General features: G+C 53.3%; 1 protein-coding gene and 1 pseudogene across 1 annotated transcript; one reads left to right on the top strand and one right to left on the bottom strand.

Moving 5' to 3' along the window:
* The first annotated feature begins 483 nt into the window (after positions 1–483).
* Positions 484–25,360, top strand: CASP7 (caspase 7). Its single transcript, XM_040992496.1, has 7 exons — positions 484–696; positions 2,945–3,049; positions 18,120–18,255; positions 18,682–18,810; positions 20,025–20,200; positions 20,556–20,685; positions 24,329–25,360. Exons 1-7 carry the CDS (start codon positions 484–486, stop codon positions 24,556–24,558), a joined length of 1,119 nt encoding a protein of 372 aa, XP_040848430.1. The 3' UTR covers positions 24,559–25,360.
* Positions 17,177–18,051, bottom strand: LOC121164327 (annotated as a pseudogene).
* Positions 25,361–25,650: the final 290 nt, after the last annotated feature.

Here is a 25,650-nt window from a genome sequence, read left to right as displayed (position 1 = left end):
ACACTTGGGGGCGCACGGACAGCGTGGCCGACGCACTCAGCTTCTGAGGAAGCTGAGCAAGCGTCCCACGCCCGCGCCGAGCGAGCGCCGACAGCTACCCACGAGGAGGCCACGCGGGCGCCGCGGGCCTTGCTGAGGGGCCTCGGCTTAGGGGGAACAGAACGCGGCAGAGGCAGGCGTGGAGCACCCCCAGCCCCCAGAAAAGCGAACCTAGCACTCTGGGGCGCGGGAGCGGGACGCACTGGGGGAAAAACCCGCTGGCTATGGGCGTGGGTCCCCCCGCGTTGGAAAGGGCGTCAGGTCTGGTCTGAGGGCGGGGTGGGGGAAGAGAAGGTTACCTGACCAGCGCCCCTATGCGAAGTCTGCGCGGCCAACGTGGCCGAGGGCGCAGTCGGGGCTGCGGGTAGTGGGGCGGCCGACTTGGCGGGACGCGCCCTCCCGAGGTGGGGCGGGCCGAGAACTTTTGCGCAGAGCGCGCGGGGGATGCGCAGGGGGGATGCGCGGGGGGATGCGCGGGGGGATGCGCGGGGCGGTGCGGGCGGCTCGCCGCGCCCCATCCCGGGCCAGGGGCGGTGCACGCCGCCCGCCCGGCTCCTCCCCCCGCGGCGCGGCGGCTTTTGCTTTCGTTTTCTCGGCCGTGGCCCCAGACCCCAGCTGCGGAGGGACGGACGGAGCCGCGCGGCCGCCGGCAGAACGGTAATGGGGCGGCCGCCTGCGCCCCGCCGCCGTCCCCGCGCTCCTTCTGGGGCCGGGACAAGCGGCGTCCGGGGAGCCGGCTTGGGAGGGCAGAGCGGCCCCGACGGCCGGCTCTGGAGCTCTCGGGGAGCCCCGTTTGCGCCCAACCTGGGGTGGGGAAAGGGGGCGGTTCGTGGGAAGCGACGGAGCGCCTGGGATTTAGAAGGGAGGGAAGAAGGGCGTCAGCCAGGCGGGTCCCCACTTGGGGTGCCCTGTGCGCGTCGGTGGGTGGAATCGAGGGATCCCGGGCTGACTCTTGGTGCCCCTGTGGAGGCAGAGTCTGTTGGGCGTCCTGCCTGCCTTGGCGGGCTACCTTCCCTGCAGGGCTGGAGCCTGCACCTAGAGGAAGTGAAGAGGAAAAAGGAGGGGGGGGGGAAGGCGGGCGACACTCGGGCTCCCAGCGACTTGGCCTCGTGGTACTTTGCTGCTTTGTGGAGTAGCAGGATGGTAGGAGGTGTGGCTGGCCCTGGCCTTGGCCTCCTCCCGTTCTGGTACCTCCTGCTGAATCCTGGGGAGGACATGTCTGCCAGCAGAACACCGTGTCGCCGCCGTGAGGAGCTTGCTTAACCTCTGCAGAGGCAAGGCTGTGGGCAGACCCCCGGGCACCCCTCCTGGCAGCGCCCAGGTGGCACAGTGGAAAGCTCCACACCCCCACCCGCACCCCACAGCCTCATCACCCGCACCCCAGGTGCTGGAGGCGAGAGGTCGAGGTCAGGGCCGCTTCCCTCTGAGGGCCTTCGGGTCTTCCTGTGGTAGATGGCGGGCATACTGTGGGAACGGGTTGCACTTGGTCCACTTCCCCGTGGGGGAGGGTAAAGCCGAGTTCAAACAGTGTGTGGAAAGTGATTTTTCAGCTCAGCTCATAAAATGTTGAGTTGTTCATTTTGAAAATTTTATTAAGATTGTATTTATTTGAGTTGGAAGTCAGAGTTACATAAGGAGAAGGGGCGACAAGGAGGTGTTCCAACCACTGGTTCACTTCCTGAATGGCCACAATGGTCAGGCTTGAACCAGGCTGAAGCCAGCAGCTTCTTCTAGATCTTCCTTGTGGATACTGAGGCTCAAGCCCTTGGGCTATCCTCTGATGGATCAGAAGTGGAACAGGGCGATTGCGAGGGGCAGCTTAACCTACTTTGCCACAGGGCAGGCCTCTTGAAAATATCTAAGTGACTGTTTTGCTGAGTATAGCCCTGGTTGAAAAATCCGCAGAAAGGAAAGACGCTCTGGTTGGCTGAGTGTTCTCTGCCTGCCTGACCGTTGGCCTGTCCCATTTGTCAGCCATTTGGGATCGTGCTTGCCATATATGTCTCCTGGCCAGAAGCGTGTCGGTGGCCACAGTCGGGAGGGGTGTTGAAAAGCGAGTCGTGGAAGGCATTGGCCACGCCCTCTTCCTCCCTTTCAGCTCTCTCCTCTCTGCTCAGCTCAACCTCAGGTTAGCTGGAAGGTTCCACAGTTGGGCCACTTGGGGTTCGGCCCACAGGGCGTACCTTTGCCTGCTTGGACGCCTCACTGTCAGCCAGAGGCCGTGTGCTCCCAACATCCCATTGTCATTACTTGTACACCTCAAAGCACAAAATGAGGCCTCCCACACACAGCCCCAGATGAGCCCTAGCAAGTATCCAGGGGTGCACCTGGTGGCGGTGGCCCACTGGCTGCGAGCAGAGAAAGAGAGAGCAGGTAGAGATTGGGGTGCGGAAAGGTGGCCATTTATTGCTGGGAGTTGGTCTGCCACGTGGTGCGTGAGAATCAGCAGATAAACCAGCAGCTATGGCAGCTGTGTCGGGAATGAGGGCCTGAGGATGGGGAAGGGCCCGTGGGCTGGATGGATGCGGCCGAGGGGACCACGGGAGACTGCTATGAATCAGAAGGCACAGGTGTGTTCTCATCAGAGCTTCTTCCCAGAAACGGAAGAGCCGTGCCCGGCTGGTCCTGCCTTAGGTCCCCAAGGCTTAAAGTCCAAGGAGACAGTTTCGCTGTGGACTTGCTTAACTTTTAGCAGAACCGAGGATACGGGGTCTGGAGGTCCATGCGGGCATGGATTCGGTACAGTGCCATTGGCACACGGCACACGTGTCTGAATGCGGGGATGGTGCAGCTGCCCTCCGCTAACAGTACAGAACAGCTCCCTCCCAGCTTCTCCGTGAAGGGGAGTGTCATTTAAAGAGATCCTACTGAACAACCACTTCCGGTTTGCTTTTCCTTCTGCCAGATGGCAGACGACCAGGACCACGCTGTAGAGCCTGGAGCCGGCGACTCGGCAGCTACAGATGTGGTGGACGCTAAACCCGACCGGACCTCGGTCTTGCAGGCACTCCTCAGGTGGGTTTTCTTTCTGGTCGGGGTAACCAGGGACCCTGGGTCACCTCAGCCTGCCATGCTCGTGCCTCGTGCCCCCACCCATGGGGCAGGACACAGCCGGGCAGGGGCTGCATGCTGTGCACAGGAGGCAGAGGGCTTTGCTGGCTGAATGCGGTGACAGGAGGCTTCTTGCACACTCCCTCTTGTCACTGCAGCGGGCCCAGGCTGGGAGGATCAGGCTGCGGGTGGTCGTGCTGCCCTGCTGCGGGGTGTCCAGAGGGGCAGCTCCCGTGGGGGCGAGGAGGGCTTTTCTTGGGCATAGGTTACAGGGAGCTTCAGAGCAGAGTCGGGGCTGCCGCTGCCCATCGGCCCGGGAGTGGCTGAAGGCTAGACTCTGGAAGTCATGGGCAGGAGTCAAGGTGATGTTCTCTTTCCCCCCTCCTGCTTCTCCCCCTCCCGCTCCTGTCTGCAGGGGCTCCACCTTGATGGGGAGCTGGGGTAGGGGTGCATCCTAGCTCCCACCTTGTCTGTTCTTGAGTTGCCTGACAGTGCTCATGGCGTCAGGTGTGGAACTCCTGAGTGCCAGCCCACAGTGCAATCCCGGAGGCAGGACTCGGGCACTGGGAGATTGGACGGCTAGCTTTTCTGGTGACATTTACTACCGTGGCAGTGCTGAAATGAGACTCCCAGCAGAATCATCACCCCTTACTGAAACGCTTACTGATGGCTTTCTAAGTAGAGCCATCCCATACCTTCCCGTAACCTTGATCGTGGTCAGTGGAGTCTTCTGATGAGAAACAGCCATCCGGCGTCAGAAACATCAGCCTTCCTTGTGCCGTGGCTCCCCCGCTCTGTATCTGGGGCTTCACCTCCTGCAGTCTCAGCGGTCAACCATGGTCCAAAAATATTACTGGAAAATTCTAGAAATTCTCACTGTAAGCATAAAAACCCTGTACCTTCAGCTGTGTCCTGCCTGAGGCGTGCAGGCTCGCTTTGTCCATGCTGTGCAGCCGCCTGTCCACTGTGGTCTGAGCGTTTGTTCCCTTAAACTTGGTCTCCCATGGGTGGTACTGGGCAGGTGGGACTTCATCCAGCTGTGATGTTTCGAGGGGGCCTTTGGGAAGAGGTGGGCTGGGAGTGGATGTTCGGATGGAGTCCCATGATGACAGAGGTGGTATAGGCATACGTGCACTGTCTTGCCTTGTGATGTTCTGTGTTCGTTCGGGACTGCGCCTGCAGTTGGCATTGTTAACTTAGCCTTGCTCAGGTACCCCATCATGACAATAAGCTTACTGATGCATGGCCCATTCGTGATATGGTGGCCATCTCAGTTCTCAGCTCCAATGTCAGATGTCACACCGCCTCTGTTTGAGTGGCCCTGCTTTAGCTCGGCACTGACCCCAGACCTCAAGAGCAGCAGGGCCAGCAATTTGGATATGCTAAAGAGAGGCTTGTGCCATGCACCCTTTAAGTGAAAAGCTGGCAGTTCTCTGCTTAGGAAAGGAAATAGTTCCCACGCTGAGGCTGCTGAGGTCAGCAGGAGGGAGGACTCTTCCATCCACGCACCTGTGGAGAAGCAGAAGAAAGTCCTGCTTGTTTTGCCGTGGCATCTTACAGTGCATGGTCAGTGTGTGATCAGACATTGAGGGGTAGGGTCGGGGCCTCTCGCCAGTTTCACTGGGTGCGCAGCCCATGTGCTTGCTGTTTCCTGCCCAAATCCTACCCAGAAAAGACAGTGAGGGGGCACAGGGAGGGAAGGAGGTGGATGCCCTGTTTCCTGGAAGCCTCCAGAACGAATCTGGGGTCCACGCAGCCCAGGCAGGACTTGAGAAAGACAAAAACCGTAACACCATGGATCCAGATCCCGCTGGAGTCTACTGAGGGTCATGAACCTCTTAGAGGCAAGACTGTCGAGTGAAGTGACCAGAAAATGGAACTCCAGCTCCTGCCAACTTTGAGATGTCATGTGCCCTGTTGGGCCAGATGAACCCAGGCCCCAGGGAAAGGCCCCGCCAGGCAGGGTCTCAGCAGTGGTTTTTGCTTAGGCAGCCTTGAACCTGTGCTGTGAACCTCTGCCTCCCTTGTCAAGTTGAAGGTGATACAGGGCGTTTCCAGATGCTGGCTGTGCTGCAGTGCCAGACTTGTCATCAGATTTCATTTCCCTCTGCCCAAGTGGAGTATTTGGGTCACACAAGTGGTCCCTAAACACAGGAGAAACAAAAAATGTTGGTCATCTCGTCAGCCTGAGGAGGTTTTGTCAAACCTCCACCAACTGTCAAAAATGGAATTATGCGTTGTAAAGTTTGATACTGAAAAAACTATTTCTTTAAATGTTTGCTGTGGAATCGAAATCCCTCATGGTTCCCTGGGCACCTTTATTTAAAAACAAACAAGAGGCATGAGGTGCCAGCTTGTGGCACTGCCACTGAGCATGGACTGCCCACATCCCACACAGGAGGCCTGGGGTTCAAGACCTGGGTTCCCTCCAGATTCAGCGTCGGGCCCAAGCATGTTCTGGGAGCCAGCTAACTAGAGTTCAGGCAGGCAGGTGACACTCCCACGGGAACCCTGAGCTCCCTGCCCCCCATCCGGCCCTTGGGGGATGAATGAGCAGGTGGGAGGTCTCTCCTGTCTGCAACTCAGATAAAGAAATCACTAGCAATACACCAGGAACTCTCCTCTGTTGGCTAGATTTTTTTTTCTTGCTGCTTTTTTATGTTGTGTCTTCTTTCTCCCCAAACTCACTGTGTGTTTTCTTTCTGTTTTTGGTATTTGATTCTGAGGTTACAGATTCGTCAGTTGGAATCCTCAAACATCTCTGTACCATATTCATGCATGAATGTGTGTGTCTTACACATTTTTAAGACATTTTTCCGGGTATTCGCTTTCTCTTGGTTTGAGGAATTTTTTTTTCAGCTATTACTAATCCACAGCCGACGTCAATGAACACCTGTTGATAAATCACCGTGTAACATTTGTTAAACTGAAGGATGGGCTTTCCAGAAGTTTGTTTCTACATAACAAGTAATACTGCTGGAATGCGAAATAATTTGAAATTGCTGCTTCTGTTTTCCATTTTGATAGAGAAGAGTGCTGAGAAATGAATTAACTCATGGGACGGTAGATAGGAATTTAGTTACAGTAATGCCACTTATTCCTTTATATTCCTCCTGTGGTTTGCACCAGAAATAACAACTCAAGTGCATCCTTTTTCAGATGTGTTGAAAATAAAGACTTGTAAATATCCTTTTAAAGTCTGTGTATTTGAGAGACAGAGTGGCAGAGAAGGAGAGAGAGAGATCCTTTGTCTGCTGGTTTACTTCTCAAATCGTGGCGACATTAGGGGACGTCACAGGCCAAAGGCAGGAGCCCTAGACAGCGCCCTGGGTCTCCCATGTCAGCGTAGGGGCCCAAGCACTCGGGCTGTCGTCCTCTGCACCCTTCCCAGCCACTTTTTATCAGAAAGGCAGATTTTTAATTTTTATTCCTTTAACAGAGAGAGGAAAAGACAGAAAGATCTTCCATCCACTGATTCAGTCCTCAAATGGCCACGATGGCCAGAGCCAAGCTGATCCAAAGCCAGGAACTAGGAGCCAGGAGCCTTCTTGTAAGTCTCCCATGCAGTTACAGGGCCATCCTACACTGCTACTTAAACAAAAGATGGATTTATTTTTATTGGAAAAACTCAGATTTACGGAGGGAAGAAGAGACAGATCTTTAATCCACTGATTCAATCCCAGGATGGCTGCAACAGCCAGAGCTGAGCCAGTCTGAAGCCAAGAACCAGGAGCCTCTTCTGGGTCTCCCACATTGGTGCAGGGCCCCAAGGCTTTAAGCCATCCCAGTCCAACTCCAGCGTCTGTGGCAGCTGTCTACTGATGGTTTGCAAGCCAGAGGCCCCCAGGCTCCCTTCTCCCAGTGAAGGTCTCCTGGCACATCTCAGCTCAGGGAGTGGACGACCTGGAATCTGTTTCCAAATTCTAAGTCCTGTCCCCTGGAAGGATGGGGGAAGGGAGGGCCAGAAGCAGGGTCCGTGTTTATCTCCTGGTGCCCACTTGGTCCTCACAGTCCTTAGGCTTAGCAGTGATGAAATAAAATATGTGGGAATTGTCAGGGGGATGGAAGAGACAAGTCATTAAACGAGAGCCGTCGTCACTCTCACCCCGTTCTGCAAAGGGGCTGTGTGTTCAGTTGCACATCCCGTAAGCTGGATTCGGAACAGCCCCGTGTGGTGCACACGGCTCCCTGAGTCAGGCACCCACAGTGCCTGGAACGGGGAGACTCGGCTGGGATGTTTCACCTGTCCCTGTGCCCCGTGCCCTGCAGGTTTGGTATCCATGTGGGGACAATTGCAGGGCAGGTCGGAGGGCCTGCCTAGTGACTCCGACCAGTCTCGGGACAAAGTGAAAATGGAAATTGAGGGTCTGAATGTTCCCTTAACGTCATGTGAGTCTGTGCCCTGTGGAAAGTCTCTGAGTACCCACTATTTCATTGTATTATTTCGCCAGGTCTGTAGCATGGTTTTTTAATCCTTTCTTTTTATTGTTGTCTTAATTTGAAAAGCAAAGAGACAGCAACACACACACACACACACACACACACACACACACACCCACACCCACCCACCCCTACTACTGCTTTAATTCCCCGGATCCTGCAATAGCCGGGGCTGAGCCACGCCAAAGCCAGGAGTCCAGCAGTCCATTCAGGTCTCCCAAGGCAGTCACAGGGACCCAAGTACTTGAGCCATCAGTCACTGCTTCCCAATGTGCCAGTTACCAGGAATCAAGAATGGGGAGCCTGGACCCAAACCTGGGTACTCCGATACCAGATGTGGGGTTCCCCAGCTGCATCCAGACTGCTGTACCAACCCCCTACTCCCCCTCCCCACCTCCACTTTAAACTCTTTGGAGAGTTAAATTCCTAAATAACCACCAGGGGCTGACATTGTGCTGCAGCCTGTTAAGCATCTATTTGCAACACCCGCATCCCATGTGGGAGCTCCTGTTCAAATCCCTGCTGCTCCACTTCCAGTCCGGCTTCTTGCTAGTGCCACTGGGAAGGCAGCGAAAGCTGACCCAAGCATCTGGGCCGCTGCACCTGCGTGGGAGATGGGGATGCAGTTTCTGGCTCTTGGCTTAGGTCACTCCCAGCCCTAGATGTGAGGCTGTTTGGAGAGTAAGCTAGTGGATGGAAGATACTCTGCGTGCCTTTCAAATAAACAAGTAAATCCTTAAGTAATAGGTAAACCTGTAAAATATTTGTTAGATTCCATTTTCTGGAAAAAGAAAGACATATGATGTGCGAGACTGCTTGCTGAATTGCTGACCAGTAAGGAGCTGTAGTAAGTAGCAGTTTAACCTCTCACTCTCCCAGCTGGTGAGAAAGCGCTGGCTTTTTTCTCTACCTTCTCCAGGCACCCCACTGTCTCTGAATTCAGTACTAGCCTAGCCACCTGCCCGAGGAAATCAGTTTAAATTAAAATTCAGTGAGCACTTGGGGCAGACCCTTAGCACTTAGGGTAGTTTTTTTTCTCCTTCCATGTTTTCACTTGAGTAAGACAAAGGCTTCCTTCATCCAGGGACGTGGTCGCTGGCCTCAGAGACCCACTTTGGTCAACAGCTTGGTTCATGCGTGTGCTAAATTTCTGTGTCACAACTGAAAGCAAACCCCTTCCACCAAGCGGCTTAGTTGAGCAGAGCTAGGCCAGGTCTTGAACCCGCCTGCCCTTCCTCCTTGGCTCCTGGCCGCACTCCGAGCTTCCACCTCTGGGTCCCAGGTGTTAGGCAGATCAGCACAGCTCATGCTTCAGACACTTAGCCCTTAGAGGGGAGGCTGACAAGGACCCTCGGGGGTATATTAAGAATCCGGCCCGAGAGAGACAGGGCTGTAGTCGTTCTCCAGGTGAGTGGAAATTGAGGTGGGAGCAGGAGAGTGGGCAGACGAGGCACAGCAGGTGCAGGGGAGATGCAGGAGAGCGCGGCTGCACCGCAGACACCAGGGGGCGCCCCTCCACGACACATTTTTCCCGCACTAACCAGCTAAGCCAGTGGAGGAGGCAGTAGGGCCCCCCATCGTGTCTCTAAAGCTGGGAACCAGACAGTGCGTTTGCTCTCTGGGGATCTCGGAGAGTGTGGGACTGCGTACCAGCCAGGGTGGCACTCACCCACCTCCTGGTTCCAGCTGTCTTGTCCCGGCTGTGTTGTCTTCCAGCCAGTAGGTGGCAGGGAAGCACTGTCTTATTGCCATTCAACGGCTGGCATAAACTTAGTCCTCATGAAAAATAAGGGTTTTTTTTTTTTTGTGGCAACTACATGTTCTGAAATCCATGCATAATTTTTTTTTGCATTATACAAGATTTTTCATGAGCTTTTCGGAGACTCTGTGCTTGTGCATGAAGCTGTTTTTCTAATGTGATTCTTGCAGAACGTTTGGAAGACATAGGCAAGTGTGTGCAGTGGAAGATTTGAGGACATTTAAAATTAGCGTTTAGAAGTCTTCAGATGAGAAGAAAACAGCATTTGCACAGTCAGCCTTTTGCTTAAGGTGTGTTGTGTTAGCGGGGCGAGACACGTGCATCATCGGGCTACTAACACCTGTCCGGGGAGAATTAAAAAGGAATTCTCCAGAGTACCGCTCCTCAGGAAAATCACAGAATGCTAACGTGAATCTGGGCGACCCTTTAAAGGATGGAGCGTCTAATTAGCCCCTGCACGATCAGGACAGTTATGACCCGAGAGCCCAAGTGTTTCACCTGTGATCACCCAGCAGGTCCCAGACACAGGCCTCCGCTGCCCTTCAGTGCTCCCCTCTGTATCAGGTGTCGCCCACAGCTGTCGTGGCCCTGAGCTGTTCTCCCAGGGGAACCAGGGACATCTACCCCCAGTACGAGTCAGCAGGTTCACACCTCACAAAGAAGCCCCCCTTGGGGCTACACGGAAACAGCTGCCCCGGCAGGACTTGGCTATGGACATGCTGATGGAAGAGGGCTGCCCACCATCTCACCCCCTCTCCCCCGCCCCACCACAGTCAGGGAGTCGTCCAGGGCCTGGAGGGCTGTGAGGTGTCCCTGTGGAAAACACCTGTGGAAAAGATGGAGTCGGAAAGCCAAGCCGAGGAAGTGAAGTTGCTAGCTGGTGTTGGTGGGTTGGGCTGCTTTCTGCTGCTGTACCATGATGGTGCCCGAGATGGGTGACTTAACGAAAGTGGCCTTCTCTTTTGGGCTGTGGCTTTGGAGCTGGGAAAGCCAAGAACATAGCAGTGGCATCTGGTTGGCTCTGTCTTTTCAAATCAATGTGATGTCCCGTTTTTGTCCTCTGCTGCGTTTATTTGCTTCTTTATTTAATTTGAGAGGCGTAAGAAAAAGCTCCCATCCACTTCACCACCCAGATGCCCACCATGGCCACGAGTGGAGAAGCTCCACCCGCTTGAGCCATCACCCACTGCCTCCCAGGGTGTATGGGTGTACATGAGCAGAAGGTAGAGCTGGGACTTGAACCCAGGCCCTCTTGATCCAGGATGCAGGGGTCCCAAGTGGCGAATCAACCACTGCACCAAATGTCTGCCCCCAGCTTGCAACAGGAAGTGGAAGAGCATGTGGACACATGCAGAAGGAAGGAGGTGCAAGTCGGCCGTCCTCCACCCCAGTGGGCACTGACCTGTAGCCTTCGGGTACCACATCAGTCCACTCCCCAGCAGTTACCCGCTCTCGGCCCTACCACCTGTGTAGGGGAGGAAATTCTGTGGGAGTTAGGCTGGGGGCCAAGCAAGGAAGCTGTCACAGCGTGTGGTGTGGAAATACAACGTGCTTGTGGTCCCAAATACCACTGGCTGTTTACTCTCAGGGCTTGCTGGCGTTGGGCCTGGTAAGGACCTGTGGCAGAGAGCTTGTAAGATCTGCAAGTGGACAAAGTGGTCATGTAGGAGTGAAGCCAGCTAGGTGAGTGCGCCGTGTGTCCATCTTGTACTCCACCCGCTGAGGCTGTTGAAGGAGAATTGAGAATTCTACCCTTGCTTTAAAGAAAATCATTTCTCAATGCTTATTATCAGAGGTCTCACTGTACCTTTTTTTTTCAAGGGGGGGAAACTGGGACGTGAAGGTGGAGGGGTCGTGTTCCTCTGAGGTTCATTTGTGCCAACTCAACTTTGTATACAGAGTCCATGTTCTGCCTTGTTCGCAGGGCGGAGCAGCTCACTGGGTAGGTCTGCCCAAGGGAGCAGGTGTTCTGGCCCCAGCTGTGTACCTGTCATTGAAGACGCTGAGCCAGAAGATTTCGGATCAGCCAGTCCGCAGAATACAGTGTGGTTCATCCAGGTGCCCGTGCACTTCGTGGGCTGGGAAGACCAAGTTCACTAACAGAGGCAGTGCCCTGGAGCAGTGTTGCCACGCCTCCTTTGCAGCACAGGAGATTTGTACGGCTCCCTTGTCTGTCACTTTGTAGTGTTTGCATGAGCTGTTTGAGTACCTTTAGGACACAGAGAAAAAAAATAACCTGATAAGCATGAACCATGCCCGTTCACCATGAACTCACTTCCTGCTGCTGGTCTGCTTATGTGCGATGTTACCATCCGTGTGTGTGTGTGTGTGTGCTGCCTGGCTGCCTTTGTAGATCGGACACTGGTGGGTGGAGCCGCATGCCTGCTCATCACCTTTTCACAGCCGTGTGACCCTTTGTTCCGTGGTGCTCAGTGCTGGCTTGGCCGTTGCCCACTACCTTCCCAGTGTGTTGCTGTTGCTGCTGCTGGATCCACATTTGTGCAAGTTAGGTGTTCTTTTTTTTTTCTCCCCACCCCATCTTCATAGAAATTCACATTTGTTTTCCCCCAAGGGATCCATTCTGGGATTGGAGGATGATGCCCTGTGGAGTGTGGGCATTTCTGCCGGTCAGCAGAGAAGGGGGAGGCCAGTGTGACCTGTCGCAGCGGAGTTTGAATGGTCCTATGGAAAACTCCAGTGTGTGGCTCACTGCTGAATCAGTCCCGGGCCTCCAGGGCCTGTTGCCGGTGCCAGTCGCCTGCGCCCGCTGAGCGCCCAACATGTTGAGCTTTTATTATTACAGAGGACGGCACGCACTCCCCGTCGTCACGGGGCGAAGCCTGGTTCTGCTGCACAAGGGCCTGCTTTCAGATGGAGACCCTAGGTACCGCCTGCACCCTCTCCTGTCCTCCCGTCCTGCCCTGGGCCTTGATAAGTTAGGACTGTGGGAATGCCCTACTGCTGAGATGCAGCCACCATGAATGAATCACGCCGAAAATATTTAGACAAAACGGCAGCAGGAAGCAGAGCTGATGCGGGATGGGGGCCCGGGGAGCTGTGTGCGTGTGCATGTGTGCACCCGGTGCTGTGTTTACTTTCGTTCTGATGAATGTCTGCGGGTGGACAGGACTCTTGGGAATCCTGTTCATGGAGACTCGGAAAGAAATCGGAGTGGGTTTGCAGGCTTCTCTGTGCTCCCAAATATAGAACGGCTTAATTCCCACTTCCAGCAGCCCCCGGGGAGCTGTCAGAGAATAACAACCTGTATTTATCCACTCCAGTGATGGGGAAAATTCTCCTGGCCCCAGAGTGAAATGGCTGCATCCTTGGTGTACTCTGACACTTCCTTGTACAGCAGACAGGGCGTTTTTCTCCTATCTTGCTTTCTGAAACCTGTTGCTATAGGTGCTGAAGAAAACCTTTGTACTTCTGTGAGGAGCCTCAGCGCCTGGGTGTGATTTTTAATTTTTAAACATTTTTTTTTTAGCTGTCACATAAAAATCGTATCTATGGACCATCACGTGGCATTTTAGCACAGGTGCACAAGAGTTGTGATGGAATCAAGGTGCCTGGGCTGTCACCCACAGTGTTTGTTGTTCTCTGCTGGGAACACTCAAAGTCTTCTCTAGCTGTTATAGAATATTCTAGAATGTTCTAAAATATTCGATCTACTGTTGCAATGCATAGATACTACACTGTAGAAACATTGAAAGTTCTTCTTCCCAGCCTCTCTCTGCCTCCCCTTCTGCACGCCCTTGCTGAGCCCTGGGAACCACCATTCTATTCTTTGCTTGCTGTTTCTCTGTTTCTAAGAGCTCAGTAGTTTAGCTCCCACCTAAAAGTAAGACCATGGTGGGATGTTGGTTTCCTGTGCCGGATTTCATTTTCCATAACGCCCCTTGTCCCCAGTTCCGTCCTTGTTGCTACTACAAATGACAGATTTTTTTTTTTTCACCCAAGTAGTAATACTGCGTTATGGACACAGCGACCATGTTTTCTTTCTCTGTCCATCATGGATGGACATGGGAGCTCCTGTGAGCGTGCAAGAGCAGGTGTCTCTGCCTCACTGATGGAGACATCTGGTAGCGGGCATAGTGGGTCCCACCATGGTCGAGTGGTTCCTCAGGGGAGGCACACCGGCCAGTGCTGTTTCCCACAGGCACTGTGCTGACTGGCAGCCCCACCCACTGTGTATGAGACATCCCTGGGCGGTCCCTTTGGGGTCACAGCCACTCTGGCTGCGGGCTTTGATTGGCGTTTCCCTGATGGTTAGTGTTGGTGGAGTATTGTTTTTGTGCACTTGCTGCCCCTCCTTTGGACACTATCTATTCTAATCATTTGTCCATTTTTACGTTGGGTTACTGGGGGAGGAGGGGAGGCTGTTGGGCTGCTTGAGTTTCTTACGTAATCTGGATGTGACTTCCTTGTCCACTGAACGGTTAGCAGATGCTTTCTTTGTTTGTTTGTTTGTTTTGGTTTTTTGCCATCCTCTTGTTTCCTTTGCTATGCGGAAGCTTTTCACTCAGATGTATTCAGTCTCCTTGGTCAGTTGTGGCTTCTGTGGCCTGCGCTTTGAGGATCACAGCCTTGAAGCCTCTGCCCCGGCCAGTGTCCTCATTCATTTCCTGCTTGGTTTTTTTGTTTGTTTGTCCTACGTGTAAGGCCTTGATCCATCTTGAGTTGCTATTTGTATGCAGTGGGAGATAGGTTGTAGTTGGCTTTAAGTTCTGAACTCTGGACTTTGTTGGGGTGAACTCGATATTGGGGGGTTGCAGGAAATGACTAAGAGTGAATCTGACTGACTCTTTTCTGTGAGTTGAGCCCCCACTCACCCACCCCTGCCTGTGTGTTCCCAGCAGAAACAGCTTGAGTTTATCCACACACACCTGGAAAATGACGAAGGAAGTGACACGTGCCTGCCTTGGTGAGGAAGTAGATAGAGCAGCAAGGATGGGCAGCAAGGCACCTGCAGCTTGCTGGATCACTCACCTTCCCGTTGCATTTTAGGGACCGCTGGCATGTGCTGTATGACCCGTGCTGCCAGGAGATCTGAGCTGGCTCTAAGCACAGTGATTCAGTGGACGGATTTATTCATTCATTTATTTTTTTTTATATCTGCAGCCAATTGTGGAGCACATAAACTGTTAAAAGGATTTAGCACTCTGTGACTTTACCAGTCTGCTTTAGCATGGACTTTATGGCAAGTTCCAAGAAGGGAATTTTGTGTTTCCTCTCAGCTGAGTTGCTGGAAGGTTTTGAATGCACAAAGGGCCCCTGCCAAAGCCTGGTTCTCATCAGAGGCATCACCAGGGGGCTGTGGAGGGGAGGTGGGAGGATCTGGGGTCCACACAGTGCCCTTGCTGGTTGCCATCTGTTTTGTCCTTGCTTATCCCCCAAAAGCTTGTGGAAGGCGAGGAGTAAAGGGCTGCCAATCCACTGTGTGGGGCACACAGCTCTAGACACACCCATGCCCCTTGCTGGTGGTGAACAAGGAAAGCACTGGCTTGGGTGCTACGCCCTATGAGCCTTGACGCAGGCGCAGGACGAGAACACATGACCATGTGCCTGCACCTGACGCCCCTTCAGCCTACTTCCCTTCCCGCCTACCCCAGTGGGGTCTGAGTGGCAGCCGCTATCACAGGCCCTTGCCTCTTCTACCTGGGACCGCAGGAACAGCCACTTTTAGAAACTCTTGTCTCCAGAGGATTGATCCCCGACAACATTTTTAATCTGGATCTGGGAAAGTTGCCTAGGTCCCGCCTTGACACCTTGGCTCGCTCCCCGCGGTTGGGCGCTTCTGCAGCCCGCTGGTTAATCAGCGCATTCTCCCTGGAGTCCTGGAGGCCCCTTGTCTTATCCATTAGCAGCTGTTTGATGAGCTGCTGGCTCCAGGGGCCAGTTTCCATACAGTAACTCTGTGTTTCCTGCTGCGACGGTCCCAAGGCAGGCCACCTCAGCCTGTGCCCGCAGGAAGTTCCTGTGCAGCAACCCACAGCCTGTGGTGGCCACGTCGCTGCTTCAGGCTAAGACTCAGCCGTCACTGCTAGAGATGCTCGAGAGATTCCCAGAGTCCTAAGTCTCTTGGTGACATCAATGCCCTCCAGCTGCCATCAGGGTTGCCTGAACCCCCATGAAAGTCATGCTACCCGTGGTCACCTGACCCTCCTGGCCCAGGGTCACGGGTCCCAAAGGCCTGTATGTAATGCCAGGGAGGAAATTGGAGATGCTAGTTGCCTGGGGGGGGGGGGCCAGCATCTCTTCCGCTTCCATGGCCTCTGCAGGTGGCAGAGGGGCTTGAGGAAGGACCAAGATGGCAGCAGAAGGTCCTGGCCGAAAGAGCCCCAGGGTGTGGGCTCCCAAGCCAGGCCAAGGCCCTCAGGCCTCACAGTGTCTGAGCAGCCCCAGGAGAATGCTTGGGCCAAACCAAGTCCTGCGACTATGGAATTTTTTCTTTTTTTCTTTTTTTTTTTTCCTCCTCTTTTCTTGATTGATTGATTTAAGAGGCAGAGTTACAAAGAGAGATTTTTCTATCTACCGGTTCACTTCCCAAATGGCTGCAATTGGCTGGAACTGTGTCAATCCAAAGTCAGGAGCCAGAAGCTTCTTTGGGGTTTCCCCCGTGAGTACACTTAGGGTGACTTCCACTGCTTCCCCAAGCACATTAGCAGGTAGCTGGATTGGAAGTGGAGCAAGTGGAACTTGAACCATTGCCCATATGGAATGCCGGTGTCACAGGCAGAGACAGCAACACCAGAGTGCTGCCCCCGGAACCCAAATGCAAGGGCCTGGCGCGGTGGCCTAGTGGCTAAAGTCCTTGCCTTGAACGCATCAGGATCCCATATGGGCGCTGGTTCTAATCCCAGCAGCTCCCATCGGCCAGTGCTGTGCCAATCCCAGGCCAGGAGCTCAGATCCTCTTCTGGGTCTCCCACACAGGTGTAGGGTCCCAGGGCTTTGGGCCATCCTCAACCACAAGCAGGTGCAGGGACAATGCAGGGAGCGTACCTGTGAGCAGGACAGAGGCGAGGCTACAGCAGAGGCCCTGAGGCAGGCACAAAGCTGGGCAAGCTCAAGGTTTTCAGGAGTGCGAAGTGACGAGGGGCCGTTGGTCACCCGGGCCCTGGGAACTAAGCGTAGGACTCTGGGTTCCTTCTCAGCCATGCAAAGCCCCCTGAGCAGTGCCGAGCAGGGGACTAACGCTCTCCGGATTGTGCTTGTTTGGGAGTTCATGTGGGAGAAGAGCCATTGGGACAAAGCCGGAAGCCACTAGAGACATCGAGTCAGGGGGTGACGTGGCTCAGGCCACTAGGGGGATGCCCAGTGGACTGTGTACACAGCACCCGTGGACAGCTCTCAGCTCAGCAAGGCATGGGTGTGTCACGAGTGTCCCGGCTCCTGCCAGGCCTTTGAGCCTCCTCCAGCAATCACAGCAGGGTAGGAGCACTCTACCAGCATCTGGGCGGAGGAGGCCTGGGTTGATCGTGCAGGGCCCTCAGGGACCCTGGAGTAGAATTTTAAGGTGCCAGATTGGGCCTTGGTTGGTAGCTTTTTAAAAAATATTTTTAATTGGAAGATGGATTTACAGAGAGAGACAAAGATCTTCCATCCACTAGTTAGCTTCCACAATGGCCACAATAGCCAGAGCTGAGTCGATGTGAAACCAGGAGCCTCTTTCAGGTCTCCCAAGTGGGTGCAGAGTACCAGGGCTTCGGGCCATCCTATTCTGCTTTTCCAGACCACAAGCAGGGAGCTGGATGGGAAGTGGAACAGCCAGGACATGAACCAGTGCCCATAGAGGTGGCTGGCGCTTGAAGTAGAGGTTTAGCCTGTTGAGCCGCGGTGCCAGCCTCTGATTGGTAGCATTTTTTTTCCTCTCCATTTTTATTTATTACCAATAATTTAAATTCTTGGGGTGCAGCATCATTCAGATTATGTGTCCAAAGACCTTTGCAAGCAGGTTGCTTCGGAACTTGGCACGAACCATGCCACTGTTCACATGAGCATCAGTTGGCTTTTTCCAAGATGGCTGGTTTTGTTGGGTTTGCCACAAGGAGTCACTGTGGGGTCCTTCGCTCTGTAAATGTAGGTATATACCTGTTGCCCACGTAGAATTCAGTCTCAGCTTTGGCATAAACACCTTCGGCTTTGAGCAGCGCCGTGCACTTCCTTTGGTTCCAAAGACTTTTCTGGTAGCCCGCAAAAATGGCCTTGCACCAGTCTTCCTTCTAGAAGCGGCTGCCTTCTAGAAGTCCTGTTCTCAGGAGGACTCCACAGACTCCAAGTTGGCGGAAAAGTCAGACTACAGGAAGTTTGGGCCCCAGGACCCAGTGTGCGGTTCTTACAGCTTGGCTTCCTTCATGCCCCTCTTAGTCTCAGGCCAAGTGGTGCAGCTGAATGACCAACATCTCTTTTTAACTGCCTTGGGGGGCAGGGTGGGGGAGGAGGTCTGCAAAGATGCTGGGGAGGTCTGTCTTGCAGTTAGCGTGCTCACCTTACCCAGGGCAGCTGTGCTGTCCCAGCAGGGGTGTGAGCTCCATTTTAGCAGATCCTGCCAGTTTTCCCCTAAGGAGTATACCAGGTCGCTTCTGCCAGCAAGGTGCAATGGCGCCAGGTCCTGGACACACCGCTGCATTGGCATTTTAGCCATGCTGGTAGGTGCCCGTTGGCATCCCATGGTGTTTCCTGTGTGTGTTCTAGCATTTCACAAAATCCAATTCAACAAGACAATCAAACAGAGCTCTCCAGGCCACCTCTCACCCTCATGCTAGTAGTAACCCCATGATCCCACTGCTGGCAGTCCTCACCAACAGCCCCAACCGCCTTTATGTTTCCTCAATAGGAAGAAGAAAAATGACCCAAAACAACCACCCGAGACCCCGCAGAACCATGAATATCAGTACAACATGAAATTTGCTAAGATGGGCAAGTGCATCATCATAAACAACAAGAACTTTGATAAAGTCACAGGTGGGTGTGAAGGCAGGGCTCGTCTTCCCCATGCCCCTATTCACTCCTCCCATTTCTGTCACATGTGGATCAGAAAAGGGCAGTGCCCATCAGCTGCAGCCAGCAGCCCCTCTGGAGGCGGGAAAGGGGTGCGGGGGGACCAGGAGCCATCAGTCTTGGGTACCAGCACCATGACCATGAGCTGACAGGGGATTCTGGCCACGGTGCTGCAGATCCAGGTTGCTGTGTGGCTTGCATGGGAGCTGAAAGCTGCAGTGAGGTGACTGGATAACTTCCTGGAGGGCTGCTCGTGCCATTTGCACCTTTAAACGGTGGCGTTTTATATTCTCAGTGTGATTACACTACAGCTGTGACCAACTGCAGAGAGCGCCTGGCCTGATAGTGCCCACACATGGTTCTTAGCCTGGGCTTGCTTGGTTCCCACAGGTATGGGCGTCCGCAACGGCACCGACAAAGATGCCGAGGCCCTTTTCAGGTGCTTCCGAAACCTGGGTTTTGAGGTGTTCGTCTACAATGACTGTTCCTGTGCCAAGATGCAAGATCTGCTTAAGCGAGGTGATTCCCTCCCTCTCTTCTGTCCATCTTCCTGCACCTGCAGGGTGCAGAAGGCTGAGTCTAAGGGAGGGCACACATATCCTGCCTAGAACAGAGTTCAAGTATGAGCTTTGCCCTGGTGGCCAACAGAGAATGCTGGTCTCCATATTCTTCAGAACATTTGGATGTTTTCTATGTAGCATGCTCGCAAGATTGCTGTTACGTCTTTAACACAGTCCCAACAGTGGTGATCCGTAGAATATTCACATGCTCTTTTTATGAATGTGAGTTAGAGCTTTGGGAGTATAGGAGACTTGCCAAGGGATGTGTTAGTACAGGAAGAACCCAAACCCAAGTGTTTGTCTTAAATAAGTGGGGAGGAGAAGGAGTGTTGTGAAGCAGTGGGTTAAGTAGCAGCCTGTCCTGCCACTGTCCCATATGAGCCCTGACTGCTTCACTTCCGGTCCAGTTGCCTGCCAGTGTGCCTGGGAAAGCCACAGGAGATATCCCAACTATTGAGCCTCATGGGAGACACGAGTGACTGAAGAAGAAAGACAGAGGGAGAGGGCCTGCATCCACTGGTTTACTCCCTACATGGTCCAAATGGCCGGGACTAGACAAGGTCAAAGCCAGTATCCTCCATCCATGAGGATACAGGGGCCTCAGTACTTGGCCACCCTCTGCTGCTTTCCCCAGTCTCATTATCAGGGAGCGACATAAGTATAGCAACTGGAACTAAAATCGGTGCTTTGACATGGGATGCTAGCACTGCAAGTGGCAGCTTAACCCCCTGCCCCACAACTCCCAACCCCTTGCTTTCCAGATACTAAGTCATGTAAGAGATGCTTTCCTCGCTTCTTACTGAAAGCAAAGCCAAGGCACAGAATGGCTAAGTGACCTGCCTAAAAGCTTGGCATTAGCCACAGCGGGTCCAGCCCCTCACTCTCCCCAGTATACTGCCCCTCCACACCCCAGGGCTCCTTGAACCCCGAGTGCTCAGAGCTCACTTCCTTTTGAAATGGCCCTATTCTGCTTCAGACTGGTACTTCCAGAACTCTCCCTCTTTCTGATTTCTCTCCCTTGATCCTCATTCCCTTTGGAGGGGTGGTTCAGGAGCTCCGTCCTGTCCCGTTACCTCCCTTGTGCTCCCCCTCATACCTTCCAGTCTGGGATGCCACAACAGAGGATGTCGCAGGACTTAGATTATAACGTGTCTATGTCTGGATTGCTTGCAGCTTCTGAGGAGGACCATACCAATTCTGCCTGCTTCGCCTGCATTTTATTGAGCCACGGGGAAGAAAATTTGATTTATGGAAAAGATGGTGTAGTTCCGATAAAGGATTTGACAGCCCACTTTAGGGGAGATCGCTGCAAAACCCTTTTGGAGAAACCCAAACTCTTCTTTATCCAGGTGAGCCCTCTTCCAAGCTAATCAAGGTGACGTGGGAAAGGACTTCCCCATGCCTGGTGGAGTTGTTACAAAGCTACAGGCTGATTCTGTTTAGGCTGGAGTTTTATTTTTCAGCCTCTGGAAGGCTGGCACATTTATTTGCGTTAGATCCTGTGTTTCTAAGGTTTCTTTAAGACATTGCCATGTGTTTCTTTGCTTAGTCCTTCCATGTAGCATTCGCTCAGCCACCTTCTGTTGAATGATCATGGAGGGCTTAGCATGTGCCAGGCATGGTGCTGGGCCCTGGGATGTGATGGGGACAGCCCGTGCATTTCCGTTCCCAGCTCCTAGGAGTGACCTCTGCTTTGACACCCAGGCTTGCCGAGGCACGGAGCTGGATGACGGAATCCAGACCGACTCAGGGCCCGTCACTGACACGGATGCCAACCCCCGCCATAAGATCCCAGTTGAAGCTGACTTTCTCTTCGCTTATTCCACAGTTCCAGGTACCAAATTTACTGTCTACCAACCTTACCCATCCAGCCCACCGTCAGGAGGTGAGCTTGGGGATTGGTCCTTTCTCATTACCGCAGTTACAGATTATGTGGTGCACATCCCAGATCCCAGATGCTCCTGCTTCCCTAACTTCTTGAGTATCAACACAATGCTCAAAAATTTGGTTTTTGCAATGTTTCAAGATTCAGAAGTGTATTAGGGATACACAACCAGAAAACTGAATGCCAGTTATCCAAAAATGAGGAAAGCTCCCAAATGTGAAACACATCGGATCCCAAGCTTTGTGGATAAGGGGTACTCAGCTTGTAATACAGACACCGCAGCTCAAGTCACAGGAGCGTGGAGGTCTGAGTCCCAGGGTTTCATCCCTGTCGAGACTCCAGCGGCATCCACTGGCTCGCCTTTTCCCAGCACGTGAGAGCCTCCTACATTCCCTGGCCTGCAGCCCTTCTCTCCGTCGGCATTCCCAGCAGCCTCCCACCTCTTGGACCATCTTCTGTCTTACCTCTCTCTTGCCAAGCTCAGCCAGGAAAGACTGGGCCCACCTGGATAGTCGGGTTATCGCCCCATCTCAGTTCTGTAACCACAGTCTCACCTGCGAAGTCCTTTTAGCCATGTTGGGATAAACATTCACAGGGTCTGGGGTCAGGGCCTGGATGTCTTTGGAGACCATTGCTCTCTCCTCCCCCAGAAATGAGTCCTTTTTTCCTTCTGGGAAAGCTGAATTCCTCCTGTGTGATATTAGCGTGTTTTTCGGTCACTGTAAGAGCAAGCATCTCTGTAATATTAAACACTGTAAAGTGTTTCCTGTCTTACCGATCTTCTAATGCTTGGAGATAGTTAGGAAAGGCGTTACTGCTTTCCTGGCTAAGGCTGGTTGAACTTTAGGGGTGTGCCAAGATCAGACGGAGATTTCGGAATATGGTAGAGCTGTAGGTCAGATCTGGACTCCTTCACACCCATACACAGGTTCCAAAAGAAAAAGCCAGCATTGCGCACACCTCCTCGTTGTTCCCTACACCCTAGGTTTGTGCGGTGAAAGTGCTTCCTGTGCTGGAGTACAGCCCGTCGCGAAGTTCGAATGATTCTGCCAGCTGCCACAGGGGCTTTGTCAAGTGCTCAGTGCAGAGGTGTTGCTGATAGCAAATTGGCCCTTGTGTTCAGAAAACTGGCTCTGGCAAGAGCCACAGGCAGGGTTTTTAGAGAAAGTAACTTCGCATGCTTCAAGGATGGGATCAAACAGAAAACAGTTTGGCCTTCTTGCAGCTGAGGAGGGAGGCAGCGTAAGGGGCGGGGTGGGGCTGTGTGTCTGTGACCAGCAGTAGGTTGGTGAGTGCTCCCAGCGAGGGAGGAAGGATGAGCTCACCCAGGGAGGCAGGGGAGAGACAGGCTGGACAGCAGCTGCTGGGAGTGAGTCCTGTGGGGCCCAGCAGCAGGAGGCAGAGGATGGTGGCTTGTCAAATAGTACCAAGCTAGAGCCCAAAGCCCTCGGCAAAGACTCTGGCAGCTCAGGCTGCCATGTCCAAATTCCATAGACTGGGTGGTGCAAAGTACAGTGGCTTCTCGTTGCTGTGGAGGCTAGGAACGCCATGTTCAAGGTACTAGCTCACAATGTTTTCATTGAGGGCTCCCTTCCTGGTTTTGTTTTTGTTTTTTTAATGGACAATTTCCTGCGTTGTCTGCCCATGGTAGGAAGAGAAGCCTCTTCTAGGGACACCCATGGTGTTGGATCAGGATCCCACCTGTGAGACCCCCATTTATTCTTTGTTACTCCATGAAGGCTGTATCTCCAAGTACAGTCATGTTGAGTGTTGAAGCTTCAACATGTAAATAGGGAACCAAGGGGTGCCTGTGTCCATCACATGGCACAGAGTGACAGGGCATGGCCCAGACAGGCAGATAAAGGGGTCTTATTGTGGCATGCCTTGTGGGTATGCCATGCCACCTGAACTTCACCCTGATGAAGACAGTCATAGGATGGCATCTGCATTTTGAATTGATTACCTCTGAGACCCTCCTAGGACACAGGTTAGAGGTCATGTGCCCAGGGAGGTGATGGTCTGCACCCCAGTGTCACCAGGTTATTGAGTCGAAGGAGATGATGTATGGGATCTCCCAGCCCCTTGCCCCATGAGTGAAATGCATTGCCATGTTGCTAACACCATCAATGCCAAGCTTCGTGCTTCTGGTTACCAGGAACGGGCAGCCTCAGTCGGTGCTGCAGGAAAGAATCCCAGGGCAGCTGAGCCACTTTCCATGGCTAGGCCATTTTTGCTTATTGTACCTTTTATTCTCTAGCCGATTGTAAAATGGTAATGATGATGACCTTGTTCTCATCGAACTAGAGTGAACAATTGGCAGTAGGAGGAAGAAGCACAGTGCACTGTGTATGCCAAGTGCAATTGCATGTTGTCTCTCGTCGTTTTAAATGGGTGACTGGGGTGGGGGAGTGGAGCCTTCCCCTGCTCCTAGTGAAAACCTCAGCTGGTCCATGGCTTTGCTCTGTGTGCCCAAATCATGGTCATTGTTGCTTTTTTTGTTTGTTTGTCTGTTTAAATCACAAGCAGTGCCAACAATTCTGTAATTCAATGTCTCACACCCCAAACCTGCCTGGGTTTCGTGTTTCTCCTAATTGTAGATGAGCCCTTCTATAGGGGCCAGCGTTACTCACCTTTCTCTCCTCCTCTCCTCTCCCGCTTGCCAGATATCTTTGTAGATTATTGAAGGGTAAAAGAGGGAAGGAGGGTGTGGGGCAGGGATGTAGAGTAAGAGGGAAGAGCTGTGGCAGCTGGCCTCTGAGGGGCTGGACCAGTTGAATGGCCCAGGCTGGGTCTTCTTGTGACTTCTGGAGTTCCTGACTCCCTGTCCTTCCGAGGTCCCTGAGCTTGCATCTGTCTTCCTGTGTAGCCCTGGCGGTGCCTTCCTGAACTCGCAGGCATGTACCAAGGCACTTGGGCATCTTCTCTGCTGGACCCGAGACAGCGCCAGGACCAGCCTTCCCTCTCAAGGACCACCTGTGCTTTCTGAGCCTAGGATCCCCAGGCCTCCCTGGGCAGGGGGCAGCCCTCCCTCTCCCCTGAGGCAGCTGCTCCTGCAGCCTACTCTTGCCTGAGTAGTCTTCTGCCAACTGTGGTTCTTTTTTGTTCTCCAGCAGTAGCAGTGCATCTCGGCGTTGCCCTAGGTTCCCTGCAGACCCTCTGCTGAACACTCATCCCAGAAGGGCAGTGGGGAGTCCAGCGTTGCAGGGTGATCCTCCACTGCACACCCTCACTCGCAGATCCAATGTGTATCACATGGGACTCGTGTGTCCCCTGATACAGGAGGCTTCCCCAGCAGTATCTGCCAATGCTGTGACCCTTGGTGGTGTCACCTGTTCCTTTTCCTTGTTGGACACTCCCAAGCATTCTGGAGCCCTCCTGCATCCCTCTCCATGGGATGTGCTTGCTTACTGAGCGCTCAGGCATCATTCACACGAATCATGCGGCTGCAGGGACCAATTCACCAAAATTCTTGTTGCAAAGCAAGGAAAGACCACCCCTGTATACACACACTCCCCGACCCTCCCGCCATTGGCACTGGGTGCGGCAAGCAGTTGCCACCGTGGCTGACACACTCCTTTCTCTCCCCTTGAAGGTTACTACTCGTGGAGGAACCCTGGCAGGGGCTCGTGGTTCGTGCAGGCGCTCTGCTCCATCCTGGACGAGCATGGCAAGGAGCTGGAGATCATGCAGATCCTTACCCGGGTGAATGACAGGGTAGCCAGGCACTTCGAGTCTCAGTCGGACGACCCAAACTTCCATGAGAAGAAGCAGATCCCCTGCATGGTGTCCATGCTCACCAAGGAACTCTACTTCCGTCGTTGACTATTCTGGGCTGCGTCCTGGCCTGGCATGCCACCTCATTCACCAACAGATCCCGTTTCTTTGATTTTTTTTTTTTTGCACTCCTTAAGATATCCATAAATTCTTTGGGATTTTAATTTCGGGTAAATGTACTGATCCAACAGGGAAACACTTTCTGGTGCTGTCACGTTCTCTGAGATTTCAGAGACTTTTTATGATGATTTTTTCAGATTCACTTGCGGCTCGGCTCATATTTCCTTCACCTTGTTGCACTTACTATGAATAGAGGGGGAAAAAAAAAAAGAGCTCTTGGCTATGCAGACCTCGCCTGGGGGTGACACTCTGAGAATCTGACTTACCCGCACTTGACAAAGAGGATTCCAGTGCTGATGGGATAGTCGTTGGCCTGTTTTGCAGGAAGTGGGTATGGAGTGTGGTGTGAGTGAATTTTCATTGGATAGGGCAGAATGTCATATGCAAATCCCCAGATAAGTTAGGGGAGGTGGGGAGGGACTTCATGACTGATACCTGTCAGTCGGGATCCACTTCAGAAAACTGCCCCTTGAACCTCATGTCTCCGTAGAGGGGGCTTGACACTGGAAGTGGACTTGAGTGGGTGATTCAGTGGAGACCACATGGCAGGAAACTGGTGGCACACCCAGGGCTCTGGAGAGAATGGGAAGAGCGTGTCCGAAGTTGGGATCACCCACTGGACCTGAGATGGCAGTGTACCTGATGAAAGGTGGAACTCCTGAGGGATTGGGGAAAACGGAGCGCCAATGAGAACAGAGCCAGCCACTGCTTGAGAACAAGGGGGTGGGCAAGGGCACCTTGGCTCTGCAGCCTGCCACTTGCACCAGCACCTTCCCACTCCAGCCTCAGCTGGATGCCAGCTGGAGCCTAATTTTTGTCATTCGGGGCAGGGCCAGGGACAGGAGGGGAGACAGGCAGTGGGCAGTGGCTGGCAGCCTGGCCCATCATGTGAACACAGCTAACCCTTTACACTGAAGTTCAGCAAGGCCTCCATTTAGTCTGGGTTGTCAGGTGCCATCTGTGTATGTGCAAAATCATGTTTCTGCTTTATGTGCAAAATAATCTGTTTGACCTTTAAAA

The sequence above is a fragment of the Ochotona curzoniae genome, unplaced genomic scaffold (genome assembly GCF_017591425.1).
Source record: "Ochotona curzoniae isolate NIBS_2020 unplaced genomic scaffold, NIBS_Ocur_1.0 contig_66, whole genome shotgun sequence".
NCBI lineage: Eukaryota > Metazoa > Chordata > Mammalia > Lagomorpha > Ochotonidae > Ochotona > Ochotona curzoniae.
The sequence above is the reverse complement of the archived record's forward strand: the minus strand, read 5'-3'. Positions and strand labels throughout refer to the sequence as shown.